We start from the raw sequence: 26,449 nt of genomic DNA, 5'->3' as shown, positions 1-26,449 counted from the left end.
TAAGGCCAACGCAGGTCCTCTTACCAGTCATGTGACAGCATCAGAATCTAATTATGTTTCTTCATGGCTACTACGGAGTTTTCATGGTTGCAAAGAAAAACTTGAAAACATCACAGTGATGTTTGCTTCAGTCTGCAGACAATCTCCAGCAGAGGAACCAGCAGTAGCCAGGAAGCAGCTGGGACCCATATCCACCACCAGAGCACCCCCGCTACTTTGTCAGGAGTATGGGAATCATCTGTTCTGCTCCTTCCCTTTGGGCCGTTTGCTCCACAGGCAGAACTGGAGCGTGTGGAAAGCGATGGTATTATCAAGCACCATCCACTGGTGGCATCAAATTGAGAGGTCATACATTTGCAGATTGCGCTGATCCTAAATATAAGATCACCCCTCTCCTTTTTTGCCTGTTTTGATCAGCAGTGAAATAACGAGCAATGATGACATTTAAATTTTTACTGAGCATTTAAATCAATGTCCCATTAAAAGGAATGCGGCATTTCACACATTTCAGAGTTATTTACAGATTTTAAAGCCAGAAGGGACCATATGATCATCTAGCCTGATCCCCGGAATAAAACAGGCCAGAGATTTCACCCAGTGGTTCCAGCATTAAACCCGTAACTTCTAGTTGAGCTAGAGCAGCTCTTTCAGAAAGACATCCAATACTGAAGACTTCAAGTGATGGAGAATCCACAGTATCTCTAGGTAAGTTGTTCCAATGGTTAGTTACTGAGAAAAAATTGCACCTTATTTCTAACCTGAATTTGTCTAATTCCTTTCTTCTAATTCCGTCTTCATTTAGAAAAACTACCAGTTAACTTGGGTTTCTTATCAACTAGCTTCATAGGCCTTGGGTCATGCATTCTTTTGGAGTTAATGGTTAAACTTAAGGGATGAAAGTGATCTGGTCGTTGTCATAAGGTAATCGGATCCATGAAGCCTGAACAGCTTTCTGAATACATGTGATCCCTTCAGTGGAAGAGGATCTTGGCAATACCTGGTGTCAGCTTCATTTCAAGTTCTCTGCAAATTCAGGCAGGCTGTGTTTGTCACACTCCTCACCTCCTGAAGCTATCCTTTGCAACCGTAAGAACTAATATACTGCATTTTTCAGAAAACAAAAAGCTAGGAATCTGAAGAACAAGGTAGCAGCCCCAAAAAAGTGTTGGGTACCAACCCAGTTCAAACAGAACCCTGCCTCTGTGAGACAGCAACGCTAATATTAATGATCTACATATATTACAGTAAAATAAGTTGCTCTGAATTTATTTGCAGTCTTACTTGGAACTGATGTACTGCAGAAAGTAGTTTGTTGCCGATGGCATTTCCAAGCTTGGAAGCCCAGCATTCTGTACATCAGCTGTTTCATCACTTTCATTTCCCAACTACAAAAGAGATAGACATTTATACACAATTAACAATACCAAAACGAAGATCATCAGACCTTACTGTCTCACAAAATATGTACCTTTGCTCATATATGCTCTTAACAGTAACACCACAGTGTATTAACCATTACAACAAATTTCTCCTTGTTGCAAGCTGCATTCCTATAGGAATGCCAGTGTAGTACATTCATATATACCTAAATTAAGAACGAGCGACACCTTCAAGCAGCATTGCAAATGCTTTTAAAACTGTATTTGTCTATAATCAAAACCTTTCCTCTTTCATTATTAAGTTTATCACAGTTATGTACTTTTTGGGCTGTGCTGATCCCACTGTAGTTCTGGCCAATCTGCCTCTTGTCAGGTCGTGTAGGAGCCATATACTCCCACTGGCCTCACCTACCCCATATGCTTGCATAAAACCCCTCTCTTTAGGGTGTTGATACCTCTTGTTACTTTAATTCAATTAGCCCATGTTTAGGTATGAGCCTGCTTTGCCCCAGGTCCTCTCTCCTTGCCTCTGCAACACACTCAGAACCTGTGCTGCATGGATTGGCGTGGAGGGACTTCTGGAGGCTCAGTGGGAAGGGGACCAGATCATTCCCAACCCACCATTCAGAAGAAACATCAAACAGCACTGAATATCCCAGAGTTTATTTGTATGACATTAGTGGGTGTTTTTACTTTTTACACGAAAGGACTTCAAAAAGTAGAATCACGAAAAATAATTTTTGCAAAGTGGCCAACTAACTGTACTCTGTGTACAAATCCTCCATTTGCACATATAAATCAAAGCGGAAGCACACGGTTATCATTCTGTTGTCCTAATTTCCACAGTTATGCACAAATGTAGGAATCGCAAATACACTTTAGGTGGCTGCTTTAGAAAATAAAGTTTTTTACATGATAAGTTGAAAGCTGAAATAGGAAGCTAATATGAAATGAAATTAATACTTGTTTCGGCAGCACATATACTAAAATTGGAACGAGAAGATTAGCATGACCCCTACACAAGGATGACACACAAATTCATGAAAAGGGGGGAAGTGGTTTGACTCTGTGGTTTGAGCACTGGCCTGCTAAACCCAGGGTTGTGAGTTCAATCCTTGAGGGGGATATTTAGGGATCTGGGGCAAAAAATCTGTCAGGGACAGTACTTGGTCCTGCTAGTAAAGGCAGGGGACTGGACTCAATGACCTTTCAAGGTCCCTTCCAGTTCTAATAGATACTACAAAAATATGGAGATATACCTATTTTATATGCTTAATACTGTTCCGCTTATCCAGGAGATAGAATAAATGGTTACCTACCTAGGAATCTTTTTGTAACTCTTCTTCTTCAAGATGTGTGCCTCACGTAGATTCCAAGGAGACATGCGTGCACCACATGCACAGTGGCCAGAAGGTTTTTCCCCTAGTTGTATCCATCAGTTGGCTCTGGAACCCCGCGGAGAGGTGCCATATATAGGGCCCTGCCGACCTCCCGCCACTTCAGCGCCTTCTTGCCAGCTGACTTCAACAGAGGGGTAGGTGGGTGGGTCTTGGAATGGACATGAACAACACATCTCGAAGAACAACAGTTACAAAAAGGTAGGTAACCATTTTTTCTTCGAGTGTTTGCTCGTGTCGATTCCAAGTAGGTGATTCCCAAGCAGTTCCTAGGAGGAGGGGTCAGTGTTCACTGTGTCGCAGATTGTAGCACCACTCTACCAAATGAAGCATCGTCCCTGGCTTGCTGTGTAATCGAATAGTGTGCAGCAAAGGTGTGGATTGAAGAACATGCTGCAGCTCTACAGATGTCCTCGATCTGGATCGGGATCTGCACCAGAAAGCTACCAAAGATGCCTGCACCCTTGTGGAGTGTGCTGTCAGTGTGGGGGGAGGTATCTTCGCCAATCTGTAGCACACTCGGATACAGGACATGATCCACGATGACATTCCCTTCATTCTGTCTGCAATTGCCAAGAAAAGCTGAGTTGTCTTTCAAAATGGTTTTGTCCTTTCCATATAAAAAGTCAACGCCCATCTAACATCGAGGGAACGGAGCTTTTGCTCTCGGCTGCTGGCTTTTGGGTAGAAGACTGGAACAAGAACATCCTGGTTTGAGTGGAATTAAGAGACTACCTTAGGGTGGAAGACTGGGTGAGGTTGCAGCTGGATCTTGTCCTTACAGAACAGGCTCAGATGTCAGGGCCTTAAGTTCAGATAGCCTCCTGGTTGGTTACAGCCACCAGGAATGCTGCTTTCCAGGAAAGAAAAACCAGTGAACACGTTGGCAGGGGCTCAAATGGGGGCTCCATTAGTCTAGACAGCACCAGGTTCAGATCCCATGCAGGGATCGGTTGTTGCACTTGAGGGTGTAACCTATCTAGTCCTTTAAGAAAATGGATGACAATTGGGTAAGCAAAAACTGATTGGCCAGCAACCCCTGGTTGGAACGCTGAAATCACAGCCAGATGAACATTTTTTGAGGACACTCACAAGAGGGTGGTGAAGCACTGGAATGGGCTCTCTACGGAGGTGGGGGATTAGGTTCTGCTTTGAGCAGGGGGTTGGACTAGATGACCTCCTGAGGTCCCTTCCAACCCTATGATTCTATGACAGGCCTTGCTGCTTGAGGTGTAACAGATAGTCTAAGATGATGGGTACTGATGACTGCTTAGGTGGAGTGTCCCTTTGCATTGACCAAACTGAGAATCTTTTCCACTTAGCTATGTACGTGGCCCTAGTGGATGGTTTCCTGCTACCAAGAAGGACCTCTCTAACAGGTCCTGAGTAAGCCAATTCCAAAGGGTTTAGCCATGGAGCTTCCATACCATGAGATGGAGGCACTTGAGATTAAGATGCTGAAGATGGTTATGGTCCTGCATGACAAGTCTGGGACAAGGGGCAGGATGATTAGGGTCTCCACCGACAGGTCTAGGAGTGTGGTACATCAGTGCTGATGGGGTCAGGCTGGCACTATCAATATTAAGACTACCCTTCCCTTCTGACCTACAGGACAACTTTGTGAATGAGTGGGCTGGGTGGAAATGCATAGAACAGACAGTCCTTCTGGGGAAGGAGGACTGCGTCTGCAATCGAGCCTGAACTGTGATTCAGGAAGGAACAGAACTGCAGACATTCCGGTTATGTCTTGTTGCAAACAAGTTTATATGGGGAATCCCCATCACTGGAAGGTGCTGTTCAGGATGTCTGGGCGAATGGACCACTTGTGGTTGTGGAAAGACCTCCTGAGATGGTCCGGCAACTTTTTCTGGGATCATAGAATATCAGGGTTGGAAGGGACCTCAGGAGGTTATCTAATCCAACCCCCTGCTCAATGCAGGATCAATTCCCAACTAAATCATCCCAGTCAGGGCTTTGTCAAGCCTGACCTTAAAAACCTCTAAGGAAGGAGATTCCACCACCTCCCTAGAGAACCGTTCCAGTGCTTCACCACCCTCCTAGTGAAAAAGATTTTCCTAATATCCAACCTAAACCTCCCCCATGGCAACTTGAGACTTTTACTCCTTGTTCTGTCATCTGCTACCACTGAGAACAGTCTAGATCCATCCTCTTTGGAATCCCCTTTCAGGTAGCTGAAAGCAGTTATCAAATCCCCCCTCATTCTTCTCTTCTGCAGACTAAACAATCCCAGTTCCCTCAGCCTCTCCTCAGAAGTCATGTGCTCCAGCCCCCTAATCATTTTTGTTGCCCTCCGCTAGACTCTTCCCAATTTTTCAACATCCTTCTTGTAGTGTGGGGGTACTCCAGATGAGGCCTCACCAATGTCGAATAGAGGGGAATGATCACGTCCTTCGATCTGCTGGAAATGCTCCTACTTACACAGCCCAAAATGCCATTAGCCTTCTTGGCAACAAGGGCACACTGTCAACTCATATCCAGCTTCTTGTCCACTGTAACCCCTAGGTCCTTTTCTGCAGAACTGCTGCCTAGTTATTTGGTCCCAAGTCTGTAGCAGTGCATGGGATTCTTCCATCCTAAGTGCAGAACTCTGTACTTGTCCTTGATGAATCTCATCAGGTTTCTTTTAGCCCAATCCTCTAATTTGTCTAGGTCCCTCTGTATCCTATCCCTACCCTCCAGTGTACCTAACCAGAAGGGATCCCAGAAGGTAAGATGCCTCTAGGTGTATCAAGTGTGTTATGCAGAAGTCGCACAGCTTGAGGGCTTGTATTGTCCGTCATAACCAATATACACTTTCCTTCCAGATGGGCTTGGAAGGTCTGGGTGGCCAGGCGTACTGCTCTTAGCTCTCTCCTGTTGATGTGAAGTGAGAGCTCTGCTTGGGACCAGAGGCCTTGAGTCCCTAGATGCACTCCCCACCCCATCACTGAAGGATCCGTAAATAGAGACAGTAAGGGTTGAGGTCTGGAGAAGGGCACTCCTGTCCAGACCATCTGAGGATTGAGCAACCACAGGAGTGTCTTGGTGGCCAGTGGGGGAAGTGCGACTACCTTGTCCAAGCAGTTTTGGCTTGGGTGATACACTGAAACCAGCCAGGACCGGAGAGGCCTGAGCTGCAGCCTTGCATGCTATACTACATATGTACAGGCAGCCATGTGCCCCAGAAGGTTCAGGCAGTTCCATGGCCTGGTGGTGGGGTATCGTCCGGGGTCCTCTATGATGGAGCATAAAGCCTGGAAAGAAGACTCTGGTAGGAATGCTCTGGCTTGTCTTGAATCTAGAACTTCCCCTATGAATTCAGAGTGAGAGTGAGGGTTGACTTTTGTGCATTTACCAGCAGGCCTAACCTGTCAAAAACGGACTTTATTAGGTGTGTGTGTACCTCTACCTGAGCCCTGCTGCGGCTCTTGATCAGCCAGTCATTGAGGTATGGAAACTCCTGAACCCCTCGCTTCCCCAGGAAAGCTGCGATGACTGCCATGCACTCAGGGAACATGCAAGTGGCCATTAACAAGTCAAAGGGGGGAACTGAACTGGTAATGGATATGGTTCACTACAACCCGGAGGAATCTTCTGTGATTGGGGATGATTGATATATGGAAGTACGCGTCCTTCAAATCGAGGGTGGCATACCAGTCCCCCAGATCCAGGGAAGGGATAATGGATCCCAAGGAGATCATGCGGAGCCTCAACTTCTTCATGAATCTGTTAAGATTTTGCAGGTCCAGTATAGGTCTGAGACCACTGCTGGCTTTTGGGATTATGAAATAGCTGGAGTAGAAACCTCTGCCCCCTAGTTCCTGAAGGACCTTCTCTACTGCTCCCACTCTTAGGAGCATTTGCACCTCTTGTGGTAGAAGCTGGTCTTGAGAAGGGTCCCTGAAGAGGGAGAATGGGATGGAGGCGGAGAACTGAACAGAATATCCCAGTCCCATCGTGCGTAGCACCCAGCAGTCTGACACAATCTGGGCCCATGAAGGATAGAAGTGGGATAAATGGTCCAAGAAACACAGGGGAGAAAGATCCAGTTCCTGAACTGGTGCATCGCCCTCAGGCACACCCTCAAAAGTTCTGGATGTTTTGCAGGTCTGGGACCCTGAGTAGATGAAGGAGGAGCTGCCTCCTCGTATGGTTTTTGCCTCTCTTTCTGATGTAATCCTGCTTATGCTGAGATTGATAGAAGTGAGGAAGGAGTTTAAGGCCTAAAGTGTTTCCTTTGTGGAGCCAGAGTATGAAGCCCCAGTGACTTGAGGGTGGCCCTGGATTCTTTTAAGCTGTGGAGCCTCAAAAAGTCTGTCTTCTTGGAAAAGAGGGATAATCCCCTGAAAGGGATGTCCTATATGGTCTGCTGGACCTCATACGGGGAGTCCCGAGGCCTGGAGTCAAGAGCTCTGCCTCATGGCTACAGTCGAAGACGTGGTATGAGTCACTGAATCGGACACATCCAGGGCTGCCTGTAATGAGGCCTTGGCAACCAATTTTCCCTCTTCCACAAGGCCAAGAAACCTGCCCTGCATTTTGCTGGCAGAAGCTCCATAAACTTTGACATTGCTCCCCAAGAGTTGGGGCTATATCTGCCGAGGATCACTTGACAGTTGGAAATCTGAAGCCTCCCAGTAGAATATACTTTTCTACAGAAGAGGTCCAACTTCTTAGCATCCTTGGCCTTCGGTAAGGGCTCTTGTGGGCCTTGATGCTTACATTCATTTGCTGCTGCCACCTCTACGGAGCCTGGTAGTGGGTGGGAATATAGGTATTCAAACCCCTTAGATAGGATGAAATACTTTCATTCCATCCTCTTTGCAGTAGGGACCAAAAAGAGACTGGGGTCTGCAATTTTTAGCTGTGTCTTGGACAATCTTAATAAGTGGTAGGTCAACCTGGAATGGGCTTGAGGGGGCTAGGATGTCCACCATAGGTTCTGAGGCCTCGGAAATATCTTCAACTTGGAGCCCTCGGTTCTGGGCCATTCTCCTCAAAAGTTGTCAGTGGATCTTGCTGTCATCAAGGATGGGTGTAGAGGACGTCCCTGTCACAGCTTTGTCTAGTGAAAGGAACAGGCTCTTGCTCCTGTCCCTCCATTCAAAAGGGGTCATGTGGTACTGGTTCCTCAAGTATGGCATCCAATTTGGTACCATAAGGTTGGTCCTGCACCGAAGGGAGCAAAGGGAAGGCTCTGCTCTCTGAGGCAAGGGACAATGATCGCCTTAAATGCAACCACTGGGCTTGGTGGAACACCATGGTTTCCAAAAGGGCCATTGCGCTGGTACTTGCCACTGCATGGGCCAGGGCACAGGAGGGAAAGACTGACCCATGTCAGTCCTTGAATGCCTATGCTCAGACCTGTGCCAGCTCCTCCTAGAAATGTAGGATTCCGGCTCAGAGTCCGATACGGAAGACTCTCTTCGTGGCAACCAAGGGGGAGTGGTTCCTGACAGTGCCGGGGTAAAGACTGGTGCAGCATCATAGCTACCTTGCTCCCGGATGGTACTGGGGAGCGGTGCTGGGGCGAAGGAGACCAGTGCAGCACCATAGCTGGCTTCCCTCAGGATGGTCCCAGGAGTCTTTGCAGTGCCGGCACTTTTGGGCCCACTGTACACTCTCACCTGGTGGGAGACAGTGATACTGTGAAGGCTGTTAGTTCCCTAGCTGCCTCAAAAGTTTCAGGCATGGAGAGCAGCTCCAGTGTGTCTCTTCGCAGCTATCCTGAGGAGGGGAGTCCATCGGCACCAGTCTTGACTGATCTCTCACTGGAGCTGGAGTCATTGGTGCCATGCTGGGTACAGTGAGTGGCCTGGTGCGGGTCACACTCCGCTCCAGTCCTTTTGCGGTGCTGGCCTTGGCATGTATGAATGCTTCCCATCGTATTTCTTTTGCTTCTTGCATGGCACCGGTGACTGGCAGCAGTGCCGTGCACTGCCGTGAGCAGAGCCTCTATGTGCCAGTCCTGCTGGTCCCGAGAGTCTACAGACATAGTCCTTTTTCAGTGCAGAGGTTTCCCTTGTCAATGCCAGTGCAATTCCACACCACTGCAGATATGCTGGGTACCAGTTCAGCTGAACTTGGCTCCGAGTGGGGATGAAGGGCTGTCTCCATCAGGAGGAACTTCAGACTCTGATCCCCCTCCTTTTGAGCTCTGGGATGAAATCCCCTGCAGATCTTGCAGTGCTCCTTTTGATAGGATCCTCCTGGACACTTCAAGCAAGAAGTGTGAGGGTTGCTCTTGGGCACAGGCTTACGGCAAGATGTGCACGGTTTAAACCCTGAACACTGAGGCATGCCCCAGTCCCAGGACAGGAAAGAAGGGGGTGACCGAAGCAGGTCCTAACTACACTAAAGTACTACATTAAACTAAATATATATATATATATATATATATATATATATATCCAGGTTGACTAACAAACTAGTATAACTATAACTATGTGCAGGGAGAAAACAGTAAGTCCACTATGGTAGCACTTGCAGATGCAAAAGAGAAACAACATTCCAGCCAACCATTACAGTTGCTAAGAAGGAACCTAAGAGGCCAGGGGGCTCCAGAGCCGACCGATGTATACCGCTATCGGAAAATCTTCTGGAGACTGTGCATGTGGTGCACACACACCTACTTGGAATCAACGTGAGCTAGCACTCAAAGAACAACAAACTAGAATTACAGGAGTTTTCTAAAACAAACTCCATCACATACACAAAAAGAGAACAAACTGGGCATTTTAAGCCCAAGCCATCACTTTGTTCCCAGGACTCAGAAATCAGCTTTTTATACTGGATGTTTTCACTTTAAAGTTTTCACCTGGAGTAGCAACATTCATTTAAATTCAATCACATAATCTTTGTTTTTCTGATTAAATATATACCTTAACTCTGTCTCTTAAATTTTGCCCAAATACAAATGCTTGCTGAGCATTGTGCTCTAACTTCTCGCCGTTTTCATCCTCTGAAGTATTGCTAGACTCATTTTTCTGACATTCTCTCACCTAAAGGAAAAAAAAAAAAGGAGAAAAATTAAGCCTAGAGAAATTAGATCAGTTTGCTGAATAACATTTTTGTTAAAAACTATACTTTTTCCTTTCCAATAATTTTTATTAACGCTATGCACTAGGAACCGGGGGGGGGGGGGGGGGGGGGGGGCGGGCCTCCAAAGAGGATACAGCCCGGCTGTTCTCAGTGGTGGCAGATGACAGAACAAGGAGTAATGGTCTCAAGTTGCAGTGGGGGAGGTCTAGGTTGGATATTAGGAAAAACTGTTTCATTAGGAGTGTGGGGAAGCACTGGAATGGGTTACTTAGGGAGGTTTTTAAGGCCTGACTTCACAAAGCCCTGGCTGGGATCATTTAGTTCAGCTTGGTCCTGTTTGGAGCAGGGGGTTGGACCAGATGCAGAGCCGCCCAGAGGATTCAGGAGGCCTGAGGCAAAGCAATTTCGGGGGCCCTTTACGTAAAAAAAATTGCAATACTATACAATACTATATTCTCGTGGGGGCCCCTGTGGGGCCTCGGGCAAATTGCCCCACTTGGTCCCCCCGCCAGCCCTGGGAAAAATAAACCTTCCGCATCTTGGCACAAACCCAGTTTTGAGAAAACTTCTTTTCAAGTCACCTTTACAAGGTATCACAGGTTCTCCGCATCAGCTAGTGCTAAAAGGCACTAAAGCTCATTAAAAGGATTGGACAAATATTTTCCATCAAAACTTTTTTTGGATCAAAAACTAGGGGTTTTTAAAAAGCAGAAAAAAATCACGGACAATGTCTGCTTTTCTTCAAAATTCGTTGTGGTTTTTTTAATTGAAAAGATGAAATTAGTCTGCCAAAACCTGAACATGGTTTGAGGTTTCAGAAGTGTGGCCAAATATTTGCTGTTTGCTGTGTCTGATTATTTAAAGAAACAATAACAAAATTTTGCTTAAAAAAAAATCCAAAACTTTCGAACCACCTCAGCTTGTGACCAAACGCCTGAGCCCATCCAGTCAGAGATTTTTCCAGGTTTCTGATACTCTGCCAGCTTCCTTGACTCATATCTGCCTCCAAAACTTTGGGTTCATTTAGGCTAGAACATAAGAACAGCCATACTGGGTCAAACCAAAGGTCCATCCAGCCCAGTATCCTGTCTACCGACAATGGCCAATGCCAAGTGCCCCAGAGGGAGTGAACCTAACAGGTAATGATCAAGTGATCTCTCTCCTGCCATCCATCTCCACCCTCTGACAAACAGAGGCTAGGGACACCATTTCTTAACCATTCTGGCTAATAGCCATTAATGGACTTAACCTCCATGCAGTTATCTGTTTCCTGGAGACTGGCTCCATGGGGTCCCTCACAAACTGAAGATGGTTACTGTGGGTTTCCCTTTAGTATAGCTTATGTACATACTCCATGAACTGAGCATTTGAGTTTGTTCCAGAATCTGGGATGAGCCTATTTTGTGAAAACTGAAATGCTCAAAATAGCACATGCATGCGAATGGACACAAGGTGCTAAAATTAAATTAACCCAGGGGTTCTCAAACTGGGGGTCGGGACCCCTTAGGGGGTCACAAGGTTATTACTGGGGGTCGCGAGCTGTCAGCCTCCACCTCAAACCCCGCTTTGCCTCCAGCATTTATAATAGTGATATAAATTAAAAACACTTTTTTATATATTTAAGAGGTGGGGGGTCACACTCAGAGGTTTGCTATGTGGAAGGGATCACCAGTACAAAAGTTTGAGAACCACTGAATTAACCCCTCTGAAGCCTCAGGAAATGCAGGGGGGGGGGGGTTCTCCCTTGGTAGGGTTGGGAAGGATGTAGGTGGTGTAGGATATTGCTCTTCTCATGTGACCTCTCCCCCAGTGGCTAATATTAAATGAAGCTACCCTCCCCTGACGTGAATCTCCCTATGGCACTGAAATTAAATATAGACTATAATTTAGCATTTGAGAAGTGAAAGGGAGGGTAGCCCTAATGAAAAAGCCAATGGCTTCACTCTCCTGCAAGTCTCAAACTGCTGAATGAGCTTTAGGGTAGGGAAGGCTATGCCTCCCAAACAGCCTGGCCTTACCCCCATCCGACCCCCATCCACTTCCTGCCCATCGACTGCCCACTCCCCTCAGAATCCTCAGCCCATCCTGCTCCTTGTCCCCTCACCGTCCCCCAGAGAACCCTGCAACCACCACCCTGGGACCCCGCCCCTGCTCCCTGTCCCCTGACTGCCCCAACCCCTATCCATCCTCCTGCTGAGTCCTGACAGACCCCTGGAAGGCCCACGATCCAAACTCCCCAACCTCTGCCCCCTCCCTGTGCCCTGACTGTCCCTGGGACTCCCTGCCCCTTAGTCAACCCCCCGGCTCCCCCCTCCCCCGGAGCCTCAGCATGCTGCCTCCAGGAGTGTCCCTGAACAGCATGCAGCATGGCTTCGGCGGGGCCTGAGCTCCTCCCCGCTCAGAGCCACATGGTAAGAGAGCAGGGCTGCGAGCTCCAGTGGGGCCTGAGCTCCCCCCTGCTCAGCCTGGAGCTCACAGCCCCAGCCCCGTTACCATGCAGCTGAGTGAGGAGGAGCTCAGGCCCCGCTGGAGCCACGCTGCAGCGCTGTCCAGGGAAGCTCCTGGATGCACTGAGGCTCCAGGAGAGGGGTGGAGGTGGGGTCAGGCCAGGGCCATGGAGGGAGCCTCAGCCATTCTCGTGGGACCCCTGCAGAGCCCAGGGCAAATTGCCCCACTTTCCCGCCCCCAGGCGGCCCTGACTAGATGATCTCCTGAGAGCTCTTTGAACCCTAATCTCCTGTGAGTCTACAAACACGTCAATGTTACTATAAAATTTGTTTATGGACAAAAAATACATATTATAGTGATAATGATAGGAAAAACCCACAATAAATCAGCAATTAATGTAAGAACTTTAGAACAGCCATACTGCATCAGACCAATGGTCAATCTTAGTCCAGGATTCTGTCTCCCAACAGAGGCTGGTCCCAGATGCTTCAGAGGAACAAAACAGGGCAGTATATCAAGTGATCCATCGCCTGTTATCCAGTCCCAGCTAGGTATCCAGACACCTAGAGCATTGGGCTAATAGCCACTGATGGATCTATCCTCCATGAACAATGGGACCCCAATACAAATAATGACTGGACCAGATAGAATAGTTCATCTAGAGGACCACTGATAATGTAAGGATTGAAGAGGAAATACTTCACAGAATGGAGACAACTAGACACCTATTAGACTCATATGCATTACAGTTTCTTTATAACTGCAATGTTCCAAATACATTCACAAAGATCATTTCTAAAGAGAATAATTGCAAGGTTCCACTTACTTGCAGGCTATTTTTCTTTAGATACCATTTAGTGGCCAAAAACATAGGGGACAAGGGGTGGGGGAATTATGATGCCTGTTAACACACACACACGCACACACTGCAAGCTCCCCCTCTTAAGGCTGCTTAAAATTTCCCATTATAAGCCCCTGCTTTCAGTTATGTTTATCAAACTTTAAGCCATTGGGCTGAAATTTTCCATGTCTGCTCTCTGCCCTGGACATATTTTTTTTTCAAAGCTTCAGTGAAAATGATTAAGCCACTTCCACTGTTTAGGTGACGCAACTCAGAAACTTCCTCCTCCCTTGGGAGTCAATGAAAGGCACATTCAGTTGGTTTCAATGGCTCATTTCCTGCCCCACTTCTCTCAGCCTTTGTCACTACACTACTTTTCAGGCTGCTAGCTCGCTATCCTGGACTTCTAGTTCCCTCTGCTTCCTGGCTGCAGGCCACATTTTCAACTCTATGTTCTTGACCCCCTGCTGTGTGGCTCCATGGAACAGTGCAGGAAGCAGGCACTGGAATACAATTAGCTCCCCCTCTGGGGAAAGCTGGACAGCAATGAGTAGCTGCAGGGTAACAGGGCAGAGAGAAAATGAAAAGTTAGTGAAGTCTATGGCAAAATACTATAGCACCTTGGGAAAATGTCAAATTCTACAACTATGAAATTGGAATCCACAGGATCCTGACTGAGATGAATGGGGCAGCTCACACCTTTCAGAGCTATTGTTTCCAGCAGACTCACTGCATCTGTTATCCTTGAAAACATGAACAGAGGACATTTCCCCAGCCAAGCATGATTTTTTTTTTTTAATGGAAGGTCAGACTCTGGAGCACAATTCCGTGGCAAGCAGAATTGCAAGTACGGTGGTACCTGCCAGTTCATAGTACCGGCAAGAGCTTTTTAGCAGGTACGGGGTACCAGAAAGACTTGGGGCTAGCCTGTTCCCCTCACAAGGAGAGGGGCTGTGCTCTGCTCCTTAAAGGACCAGAACGCAGCTAGGGAGGGCATTAATTCTTTAAATGGCTTTAACAGCACAATACATATGCTAACAAACTTAAACAAAGTCTAACATGCATTGTGTTAACTGGAACTGGAGCAGCAAAACAAAGAAAACAAATGCCTCATTTTCCAGCTTTGTGGGTGAGAGAGAACTATAAGTGAAGATATAAGTGACAGCCTTAAACCAGCTGCCTCAGGAATCTGCCAAGAACTTCACTGAAAATATGTTCCTCATCTTAGCAATGGAGCTAAGATTTATCACACATCTGACCTTTATTCAAATGAAGCTCCTTCTGATCTGACTGCTCAGTCATTGTCAGTTTTATCCAGAACAATTTACAAACTTGGAACCTAATCCTGTAAATCCTTAATCATTTGATCAATCCCATTGAAGACAATGGGACTATTTGCATGACTATGGACCACTTTTGTGGACTGGTAAAAGTTTCAGGAGTCTTATGTTCCTATAAAGGAAGTTGAATCCCCCATTGAAAAGCAGTGTTTGGGTACAATACCATAAAGCAGTTTAGAATACAGTTCTAATTACATTTTACACACTATTTGTTCTACAGACTCCCTACATTAAGGATACATGATGGACACTGAATGAGGCACAAAGTGTCAAGAAGAAATAGGATACTCTCTTACATTTAAGGTGCTGAACTGAGACCCAGGAGAGCTGGTTTATTCCTGGCTTTACTACAGATTTTGTGCATGATGTTGGATAAAATTATCTATTGTGACAGGGTCAGGCCAGATGGCTACAGGAGAGTGATTTAAAGTGTACTCATTCCAATTACAGGGCTTCAAAAGAGTCCTGTATTTTTATTTTTCATTACTACCTCCCTGGGTCAGGAGTGGGTAATTTGTGCGCCTGCTGCCTTCCTTGGATGTGGTAGCTGTTTCTCAGGCTCTCTCTACGGAATCGAACCCTGGTTCCCCATTACCCGTGGTCACCATGGTAGACAGGAGGTACCAACTAAAGTTGATAGGGCAGATGTTTGAATGCGTCGTCGCCACCACTACAGGAGTGTGATATAATTGGAGATATAACCATCTCCTAGAACTGGAAGGGGCCTTAAAAGGTCATTGAGTCCAGCCCCCTGCCCTTGCTAGCAGGAGCAAGTACTGATTTTTGCCCCAGATCCCTAAATGGCCCCCTCAAGGATTGAACTCACAACCCTGGGTTCAGCAGGCCAATGCTCAAACCACAGAGCTATCCCTCCCCTCAAATGATGCTTTAGTATGATAACGTAATGCTGACAGACCCTGGTTGTCCGCAAGCGGGATTGAACCACGTAATGCTGACAGACCCTGGTTGTCCGCAAGCGGGATTGAACCACGTAATGTTGACGGACCCTGGTTGTCCGCAAGCGGGACTGAACCATGTAATGCTGACAGACCCTGGTTGTCCGCAAGCGGGACTGAACCACATAATGCTGACAGACCCTGGCTGTCCGCAAGCGGGATTGAACCATGTAATGCTGACAGACCCTGGTTGTCCGCAAGCGGGACTGAACCATGTAATGCTGACAGACCCTGGTTGTCCGCAAGCGGGACTGAACCTGCGACCTCTGGAACTCAGTGCATGCGCCTCTACCACGTGAGCTAAAAGCCACAGTGACGGAGGGCAGATATATAAGCCTCTGATGAAGCAGGTCCCTTTTCCCTGGGTAAGGTAACAGGGGCAGTTTCAGAACAATCAGGAACTTGCTGGAACCAATTAAGGAGGCAGGCTAATTAGGACGCCTGGAGCCAATTAAGAAGCTGTTAGAATCCATTAAGACAGGCAGGCTAATCAGGGCACCTAGCTTAAAATGGACCTCACTGCAGTCAGTGAGGGGTGTGAGAGGAGCTGGGAGCAAGAGGCATGCAAAAAGCTGAGAGTGAGTAGGCGTACTGCTGGAGGACTGAGAAGTACAAGCATTATCAGACATCAGGAGGAAGATCTGGTGGTGAGTACAAAGAGCTGTTGGAAGGAGGCCATGGGGAAGTAGCCATCACACAGCTGTTACGGGAGACACTAAAGACAGCTGCAATCCACAGGGCCCTGGGCTGGAACCTGGAGTAGAAGGTAGGCCAGGGTTCCCTCCATACCCCCATTTGATATAAAAGGAGTTGATCTGGACTGTGGGTCCCATCAGAGGGGAAGGTCTCTGGCCTTTCCCCTGACCCATTAGGTGGGCCAGCAGAGACTGCAGGGGATTGTTTTCCTCCTCTTCCCCATGCTGGCCAGTGATGAGGTAAGATGAGTGAACAGCAGGTTTGTGCCACTAACAAAAGCAGCCAAACTGAAGACTGCCGAAAACCTCTGAGGTGAGCGAATTCACCACAAAGCACAGAACCCACCAAGGCAGAGGAGGAACTTTGTCACACTATGTATATGCATGGAGGGCCAAATTAAGGTTGCTCTGACAACCTTTATTCTGGCATTTTTAACATCTCAGTGCATATCTTTGCAACCTGAAAATTCTGGTAACAGTTTCTCAGTACATGCTCTTTTATATGCCTCTTGACAGAAGAGCAATGTGATTGCACTAGGAGGCAATATCACCACATATGTGCCACTAAAATGTAGCTTCCAACACCCGGAAGAAAGCTGGGTGTCTGGCTAGAGACAGAAGTAGCTGTAAACACCAAAGAGGTGGGTTTTACACTTTGTTATAACATGCACAGTAAATGTATGTGTGTAAATCCCCCAATAATATTGTGCAACGTCATCTTGGTCAAATGTAAAAAAAAGAAATATAGATTAATACATTTTAATTCCAGAATGGATTCAATCATTATGACAATCTAGAATGACCTCCTGCATAAGAGGGGCCATAGAATTTCACCCAAAAACTCTGGGAACAACCGCAGTAAATTGTGGTTGGGCTAGAGAATCTTTTCAGAAGATATCCACAATATAGATTCAAAAATTTCAAAAGAAGGAGAATCCACCACAAGTTTTGGTAAGGTGTTCCTTAAAAATGTGGTGGTATTAAAAATGTACATCTTATTAAACATTCCTATGCCTTTGGTCTCTTTTTTTTTTTTTTTTTTAAAGAACCCCTTGCTATCAGAAATCTCCCCCTGTGAGTACTTATAGATTGTGATCAAGTCACCTCCTAGATAAAATAAACAGGCAGATTCTTCAGTCTCTCACTATAAAAGGTTTTCAAGACCTCAAATGATTCTTATAGCTCTTCTGAACTCTTTCAATTTTTAAATATTCTTTGAAGTGTGGATACCACAACTGGACACAGGATCCAGTAATGGTCTCACTAATGTCATATGCAGAGGTAATATCACCTCCTCACATCTACTCAACATTCCCTGGCTTATAAACTGATAGCTCATGTTCAGTTGATTATCTACCATAACCCCTGAATTCTTTCTTAGGGCTTGGCTACACTGGAGAGTTGCAGCGCTGGTGATGGGGTTACAGCGCTGCAACTCACTCTATGTCCACACTTGCAAAGCACAGCCAGTGCTGCAACTCCCTGGCTGCAGCGCTGGCTGTACACCTGGTCTGCTTGGGGTGTAGCGATTCCAGTGCTGGTGATGCAGCACTGCTCATCAAGTGTGGCCACCAAAAGTGCTGTTATTGGCCTCCAGGGTATTAGGAGGTATCCCAGCATACCTTTTCAGCCACTCTGCTCATCGTTTCGCACTCCACTGCCCTGGGCTCAGGTGACCCGCCCTTTAAATGCCCCGGGAATTTTAAAAATCCCCTTCCTGTTTGCTCAGCCAGGTGTGGAGTGCAATCAATCAATCACTGACCATGCCTCCATGCCCCAAACGAGCCCCAGCATGGAACACTTGCGAGCTGCAGACCTCATCAGTGTTTGGGGGGAGGAAGCTGTGCAGTCACAGCTGCGCTCCAGCCATAGAAATGATGATACCTATGGCCAGATATCAAAGTCCATGCTGCAAAGGGGCCATGAACAGGACGCATTGCAGTGCAGGGTTAAAGTAAAGGAGCTGCGGAGTGCCTATTGCAAAGCCCGCGAGGGAAACCGACGCTCAGGAGCTGCCCCCACAACCTGCCGTTTTTACAAGGAGCTGGATGCGATACTTGGGTGTGACCCCACTGCCAATCTGAGGACCACGATGGAGAGTTCAGAGCAGGGAGAAGAGGGAGAGGGTGTAGAGGAAACCGAGAGTGAGGCTACTGGGATGGAGGGAGACACCCCGGAGTCCCAGGAGGCATGCAGCCAGGAGCTCTTCTCAAACCAGGAGGAAGCTAGCCAGTTGCAGCAGCTGGAACTTGTTGGTGAAGAAGCAGCACAGGAGCGAGTTCCCGGTAAGCAGCTTTTATTTTAAGGATGGAAATGTTTTGGGAGAGGAGGGCGGGGGGGTTATGGCTGCATGCATGCACACCTAGATGTGGAATAGCCCATTGATTTGGTCTATCACATCTTGGTAATCGGCCTCGGTAATCTCTTCAAAAGTTTCAGCCAGAGCGTGGGCAATGCGCTTGCGCAAGTTTATAGAGAGAGCCACCGTGCTCCTTGTCCCGGTCAGGCTAATGCGTCCGCGCCACTGTGCCATGAGGGGTGGGGGGACCATTGCTGCACACAGGCAAGCTGCATAGGGACCAGGGCGGAATCCACATTGCTGTAGAAAACCCTCCCGCTCTTCCCAGGTAAACCGCAGCAGCAATATATCTGGCAGTAGAAAATCCTGTTGAAAATGTAGGGATAGTGTTCAGTGCAGGTCCCCCCCAGCTGCTCTCTGCTTTCCCCAATGCACAGAAACCCCAGTGAGCCCTGACTCAAGCAGCTCCCCTTCCCAAGTGAGTCACAGCAGAAACACTCACCCCATTAATCACCATGTCTTCGCTGCTGTGGCCTCTCTGTGATATGTTTGCTATGTGTAAATGATGCTACAAATAGTCTACAAACTCCTCCACTGTGATTATAAACAATGCAGCCTCTGTATTAAATGTTTCTATTTCTGTTTTTTTTAAGTGTCCTTGAATCCTCCAGCCCTATCACAGCCTGCTGAAAGATTACAGAACTTGAGGCGGAAACCAAGGAAAAGCCAAGAAAATTTGGTGAAAGCAGTTATGAATCAGTATGCCAGAGAGAATAAGAAGCTGCAGGACTGGAGAGAGAAAATGCATCAGTGGAAGGAAACACAAAGCAGGAGAAAGGAATTGACTACCAAGAAAAGCACTAAGCAGCTGATAAGCCTCCTGGCGCGCCAAACAGACTGTATGCAGTCACTCGTAGCCACGGAGGCAGATCACTACCGTGCTAACCCGCCCCTGCTCCCAAACCTCTCTCCCTTGTGCCCCAGTGTTTGCTCAAAACCCCCTTCTCCAGCATCCTCGTTCTTACCACTACCAGCTGCCCCCAGCACCTGTACATTCACCTACCAGCCCTGAGAACTACGACCCTTACCCTATGCACTCAACCCCCATCACCATGCAGCATATTAATCCTGAAGTGCAGCAGGCACTGCACAGCAATCCAGGCAGGACACATTCAAACCTCTGAATGTACACTTCAGCACCCTGCCCTTTTATGTACTGTATTTTGAATAAATGATTTCTTGGCTTTTAAAACATTTTTTATTATTGCAGAAAGTGAAAAATACTGTACCCCAAGGGAAAAACAGGCACTGCAAATCATAGTAATCACTGCACTTCACTCCCGTGCAAGGCACCAAACATTACTGTTGGCTTTCAGCCTCAAATTGCTCCCTTAAGGCATCCCTAATCCTTGTAGCCCTGTGCTGGGCCTCTCTAGTAGCCCTGCTCTCTGGCTGTGCAAATTCAGCCTCCAGGGGTTGAACCTCGGAGGTCCATTCCTCACTGAATGTTTCACCCTTCCCTTCACAAATATTATGGAGGGTACAGCACACGGATATAACCGTGGGGATGCTGCTTTCCCCCAAGTCTAGCTTCCCATAAAGACACCTCCAGCGTCCCTTTAAATGGCCGAAAGCACACGCCACAGTCATTCTGCACCGGCTCAGCCTGTAGTTGAACCGGTCCTTGCTCCTGTCAAGCTTCCATGTATATGGTTTCATGAGCCATGGCATTAATGGGTAAGCGGGGTCTCCAAGGATCACAATGGGCATTTCGACGTCCCCTACTGTGTTCTTGCGGTCTGGGAAAAAAGTCTTGGCCTGGAGCTTCCTGAACAGGGCACTGTTCCGAAAGATGCGTGCATCATGCACCTTTCCAGGCCAGCCTGTCTTAATGTCAGTGAAACACCCACGGTGATCCACAAGCGCTTGGAGAACCACAGAGAAATACCACTTCCGATGAATGTACTTGGATGCCAGGTGGGGTGGTGCCAGAATAGGAATATCCGTCCCATCTATCGCCCCTCCACAGTTAGGGAAACCCATTTGTGCAAAGCCATCCACAATGTCCTACACGTTCCCCAGAGTCACGGTTCTTTTTAGCAGGATGCGATTAATGGCCCTGCAAACTTGCATCAACACGATTCCAACGGTCGACTTTCCCACTCCAAACTGGTTCCCCACCGATACTGGTAGCTGTCTGGAGTTGCCAGCTTCCAGATTGCAATAGCCAGCTGCTTCTCCACTGACAGGGCAGCTCTCAATCTCGTGTCCTTGCGAAGCAGGGTGGGGGCGAGCTCAGCACACAGTCCCATGAAAGTGGCTTTTCTCATCCGAAAACTCTGCAGCCACTGCTCGTCATCCCAGACTTGCAGGACGATGTGATCCCACTACTCAGTGCTGGTTTCCCGAGCCCAAAGGCGGCGTTCCACGGTGCTGAGCACGTCTGTTACTGCCACAAGCAATTTAGTGTCACGCGCGTCAGGCGAATCGATATCATCGTCGGACTCCTCACTGTCACTTTGGAGCTGAAGGAATAGCTCAACTGCCAAACGTGATGTGCTGGCAACATTCATCAGCAAAGTCCTCAGCAGCTCGGGCTCCATTTCTAACAGAAATCGTGCTGGAGACTCTCAATGGCGCCAAACTGCTGGGATGTGTAGCGATGCACCACGGGGCGTTGGGACAGGAAGTGGAATGACTCGCACGCTTCCGTCCCCTTCCCACAACCCACAGCGCCAAAATGGGACGAAGTGCTCTGTGGGATAGCTGCCCACAATGCACCACTCCCAACAGCGCTGCAAATGCTGCAAATGTGGCCACACTGCAGCGCTGGTAGCTGTCCCTACACAGCTGTACGAAGACAGCTGTAAATCCCACCGCTGTACAAATGTAAGTGTAGCCATACCCTTAGAATCATTACTTTCCAAAATACAGACCACCCATCCTGTAAGTACAACCTACATTTTTTGTTCTTAATTATGATCTTGCCTGTGAACTCACTAAAAGTTTTGATTGCATGCACTTTAACAAGCCATCCAGATCACTTTGTGCAATTAAGCTGTCATTTATCATGCCACCAGTTGTTTTTTTTTAATCTCTGAAGACTTTACAAGCAATTATTTTAGATTTTCTTCCCCTGATATCAAGTCTCTTTGATGTGACCTATTTGCCATAAAACCATGTCAATAGGAATTCATTTTATTACTCTTCTGTAGTTCCCTATTAAGTCTCAAAAACTATTCCATTATTTTGCCCGGAGGATCAATGTCCAGTTAAAGGGGTTGTCATTACTTAGGTCATCCCATTTATCCTTTTAAAAAAAATATTAGCCCATTAGCTGTCTCCCAGTCCTCTGGGATTTCCACATATTCCAAGATTTGTGGATAAAGGAGAAGCAGTTGACATAATTTACTTATGTTTGCAGTGTTGTAGCTGTGTTGGTCCCAAGATATTAGAGAGATAAGGTGGGTGAGGGTAATACTTTTTATTGGACCAACTTCTGTTGGTGAAAGAGACAGACTCTTGAAGTGACAGAGAGCCTGGAAACTGAAATTCATAACTCTGTTAGACACCAAAAATCATGGACTTAATAAAGACACTGGATTTATGGGTCATTACAACAATCCGTAACTCACTAACCCTCCTTTGTTCTATGGATGCCCACTTGACCTTGAATGATTTTGTGTAATGGTGTTAACTCTTTATCTGTTCCACCATGCATTTAGCTGTGACACCGAATACCTTTCCCAGACCTGAAGAAGAGCTCTAGGTAAACACAAAAGTTTGTCTCTTTCACCAACAGAATTTGGTCCAATAAAAGGCGCTTCTCCCATCTTGTCTCTAATTTATTTAGACTTTCAAAAAGGCCTTTGACAAGGCCTCTCACAAGAACTAAAGAAGTTAAATAGTCATGGGGTGTGAGACAAAGTATGGTAATGGATCAAAAACTGAGACAGGAAACAAAGTAGATTTTAGAAAACATGACCTTTGAGGAAAAGTTGAAAAACTGGGCATGTTTAGTGCAGAGAAAAGAAGACTGACCAGGGATTTAAGAAGAGTCTTCAATTATGTAAAAGATTGTTATAAAGGGGACAATGATCAATTGTTCTCCATGTCCACCAAGGCTAGGACAAAAAATAATCTGCTTAGTTTGCAGCAAGGGAGTTTGTGTTTGATATTAAAAAAAATAAAATAAACTATTAGTGCTACTTAAACACTGAAAAATAGATACAAAAAAATCAAATAATTTAGACTTAAAATCTTTCTGCTTAAATATTCAGATTCCTGAAAACTGAGTTTGGAGTAAATAGTCTCAGTAACAGTGATCTAGTAGTGCTGCTTCCATACTTAACATGGCACCACATATTTTCTCATGTAACAAGAGGCCTGGAATTGACATGACTCTCAGCCAGCTTGTATATGGACTTAGAGCCATCTTGAATGCTCAGCCACCGTAAGTTGAAAACAAAACTACAGGGTCAGAAGAATTAGACCTTGATGGAGGCAGGCAAAGAGAAAAGTATCAGCTGCAGCATTACTAACAGGGACAGATATATATTCACAAAGTCATGAGCACTGGAAGAGAATGGACAAACTAACCTTGAATTTTTGCAGTTTCTTACTGATAATAAAAAGTATGAGGTTTTGCTGATGCAAGTGTATCCCACTAACGGAGCATAAAGATAAGTAGACTTTGAGAAGTTTTTACTAGCTTTGAAAAATACAGTAGCTAATGAGTTGGTGGTCTTAGGCATGTGAACCTCTCTATAGTGAAAATGATTGGTTGGTGGTTTTTTGCATAGCTACGTTTTAAGAAAATTAATTGGTTAAGAGAAATCCTCTTAACTATATAATGAGGGTCAGAAAATAAGCTTGTTGAGTCAAGACCAAAGCTGCTAGGATTTTTAACCCCAGCACGACTACACTGTGTAGAACTGGAGCCCTGGAAAAGATCAGGTCCTGACTGGCCATTGGGAGATGTCCATCTGCTTTATTGGGAGTGGTGAGCATTAGATGCTTGGCATGCAAATTCTGTTGATTGATTGTTAATTGTTAATAAATACTTGTACATGTTTAAGAACGTTTATTGTGTGATAAAAGGCTCCTTCACTGGGCCAAAGTACCGTTAACCTATAGAAGGTAACTGGGCCCTGGGAAGTGGGGGTGGAGGCCCCAAATTGTGAGGGTGATTGAATTGGTGGAGATGTGGGCACCCTAAGGCCATTTGGACCAAATCAATCGAGCCTAACACAGTAAATCACAGTAGGATACAACACTGATGTACTTCTGCCTTACCAAAGTTAGCAACCTAGTGGCAAAATGGCCATCCCCAGACACCAAGGAAGGAGACCCCTAGGGATGGGGGAAAGATGAGAAGCCCAGCCTCCTTGCTAAATGGGTAGAACGAGGTCCATGCCCATGGGGACAGGATGTATTCCAGGGAAAAGAGGCACCTGAATCTTCTTGTAGGGGGGTTGAAGTGTATATGAAGTTGAAACCAAAGAAAGATGCTGTAAGGGTGGCGGTCGGGGGGCATTATGGAAAGCCGACTATCTTTTGAGGTTGGTGTTAAAATATTATATATTGTGACAGACCCAGACCAATGGGGTACAGGAGTCTGATAGAGGGCAAATATACTGGTCACTGGATAAGTAGTTTTCTGTTCCCTGAGTGACCAGAGCAGGGGCTGCACTAGAGTAATCAGGAACCTGCTAGAACCAAATTAAGGCAGACAGGCTGATTAGAACACCTGCAGCCAATCAAGGCAGGCTAATCAGGGCACCTGGGTTTAAAAAGGAGCTCACTCCAGTCAGGCGAGGGGGAGCCAGAGGAGAGGAAGTGCGTGTGAGGAGCTAGGAGCAAGAGGAGTAAGGAGCTGAGAGTGAGAGGGTGTGCTGCTGGAGGACTAAGGAGCACAAGCATTATCAGACACCAAGAGGAAGGTCCTGTGGTGAGCATAAAAAAGGTGTTTGGAGGAGGCCATGGGGAAGCAGCCCAGGGAGTTGTAACTGTGATGCAGCTGTTACAGGAGGCACTATAGACAGCTGCAATCCACAGGGCCCTGGGCTGGAACTCGGAGTAGAGGGCGGGCCCGAGTTCCCCCCAAACCTCCCAACTCCTGATCAGACACAGGAGGAGTTGACCCAGACTGTGAGTTCCACCAGAGGGGAAGATCACTGAGGTGAGCAAATCTGCCAATAAGCGCAGGATCCACCAAGGTAGAGGAGGAACTTTGTCACAACTGGTGTTAGCAGTGGGATTTGGTGTGCTCAGCACGGCAGAAGGAGGAGGGTGATTAAAAAAAAAAGAGAGGGTTGTTTTTTTTTTCCCCCACCACAATGGATGACTTAGTACCGGCACTGATACAAGCTACGGCAGCCAAGCAGGAGGCTACCTGTGTCCAGGCGGCCGCCCGACAGGAGGCAGTGCAGCTGCAGCAAGAGACTAATCGCCTGCTGATGGACCAGGCTTCTCAAGACCGAGCTATGTTGCGGGAACTGGTAAACCAGGTAAAGACTCTTACAGAGCTGAACTGCGGCCATGATGGGACGCAAATCATATGGGCCACCCACTGGCTGAAGAAAATGACGCGGGAGGATGATGCAGAGGCATACCTTCTGGCCTTTGAGAGGACAGCCGTACGGGAGGTCAAGCTTGTACTAATGCTTCTGATTGGGCTGTAATAAACAATGTCAGAGAATTTGGATGTGGATGTAGGGAAATGGAATGAGTGAATTAAGGAAGGTGGTTATGTTAGCAAGGCAGTTACATAAACTGTTCCACCTGACGGAACAGGGCCCCAGTGAATCCCCAGAATTGTACCTTACTAAGAAAGAGGTCCTGGCTATAGATGCTGGGATTGTACAAGAAGCTGGTGATAGCCCCACTTTTGACACTCCGGGTTTTCAGACTGCAGTGGTGGATGGTTTAAATCAGGGGTAGGCAACCTATGGCACGTGTGCCAAAGGCGGCAGAGGGGCTGATTTTCAGTGGCACTCACACTGCCTGGGTCCTGGCCACCAGTCCAGAGGACTCTGCATTTTAAATTTAATTTTAAATGAAGCTTCTTAAACATTTAAAAAATCTTATTTAATTTACTTTACATACAATAGTTTAGTTATATATTATAGACTTTTAGAAAGAGACCTTCTAAAAACATTAAAATGTATTACTGAACGCGAAATCTTAAATTAGAGTGAATAAATGAAGACTTGGCACACCACTTCTGAAAGGTTGCCGACCCCTGGTTTAAATCCTAAAATGAAAGTCATTTGCGGATCTGTGGATGTAACTAGGGACTATGAGACCTTAAGGCAAGAAATTTTTAGTGCTGCCATAATTTTCCAAGAGACACAGGGTGAAACAGGAAAAAGGCATAAGAACAGGAGAATGGAACAGGTCCAGACAGTAACCTTCACTATCATTGGATCCTTAGACCACCAAGGGAAATTGGGCAGAAAAGGAGCAAATGTATGATGGAATGGTAGAGGTAGAGGACGGGGAGCAAGCTCGGGCAACTGAGGACCAAGAGGGAGATATGGATGTCGGATGCAAGGAAGAGCTTAAGTGACTGAGGGTGGAAGAGACGGGTTGAGAATAGAGGCTGGGGAACCCAGAGAGATATGGAATGGGAGACCCATGGGTGAGTTACTGCAGAGGGTCATGCAGCTAGAGAGGTGGGAGGAGCATGAAGGGATAAAGTGAGAAAGGCCAAAAGCCATGCAGAGTTGGACCTTGCAAAGGGAAATAAAATCAATAGTAAAAGGTTCTATAGCCATATAAATAAGAAGAAAACAAAGAAAGAAGAAGTGGGACCGCTAAACACTGAGGATGGAGTGGAGGTTGAGGACCATCTAGGCATGGCCCAATATCTAAACAAATACTTTGCCTCAGTTTTTAATGAGGAGCTTAGGGATAATGGTAGGATGACAAATGGGGATGAGGATATGAAGGTAGATATTACCACATCCGAGGTAGAAGCCAAACTCAAACAGCTTAATGGGACAAAATTGGAGGGCCCAGATAATCTTCATCCAAGAATATTAAAGTAACT

The 26,449-nt window shown here is 46.6% G+C and overlaps 1 protein-coding gene and 1 pseudogene across 5 annotated transcripts in view; one reads left to right on the top strand and one right to left on the bottom strand.

The window, feature by feature from the left end:
- Window positions 1–26,449, bottom strand: part of RANBP3 (RAN binding protein 3) — a 237,190-nt gene that overhangs the window by 50,334 nt on the left and 160,407 nt on the right. For all 5 annotated transcript variants that reach the window (XM_030540510.1, XM_030540512.1, XM_030540509.1 and 2 more), the window contains 2 exons: window positions 9,658–9,777; window positions 1,282–1,385 (listed from right to left, as the gene is read on the bottom strand). In XM_030540510.1, the coding sequence (XP_030396370.1) occupies window positions 1,282–1,385; window positions 9,658–9,777 (224 nt within the window). The remainder of the gene's footprint in view (window positions 1–1,281; window positions 1,386–9,657; window positions 9,778–26,449) is intronic.
- Window positions 2,343–2,439, top strand: LOC115638845 (annotated as a pseudogene).

Source organism: Gopherus evgoodei, chromosome 22 (assembly GCF_007399415.2).
Source record: "Gopherus evgoodei ecotype Sinaloan lineage chromosome 22, rGopEvg1_v1.p, whole genome shotgun sequence".
Lineage (NCBI taxonomy): Eukaryota > Metazoa > Chordata > Testudines > Testudinidae > Gopherus > Gopherus evgoodei.
This window is presented reverse-complemented; position numbering and strand designations above follow the sequence as displayed.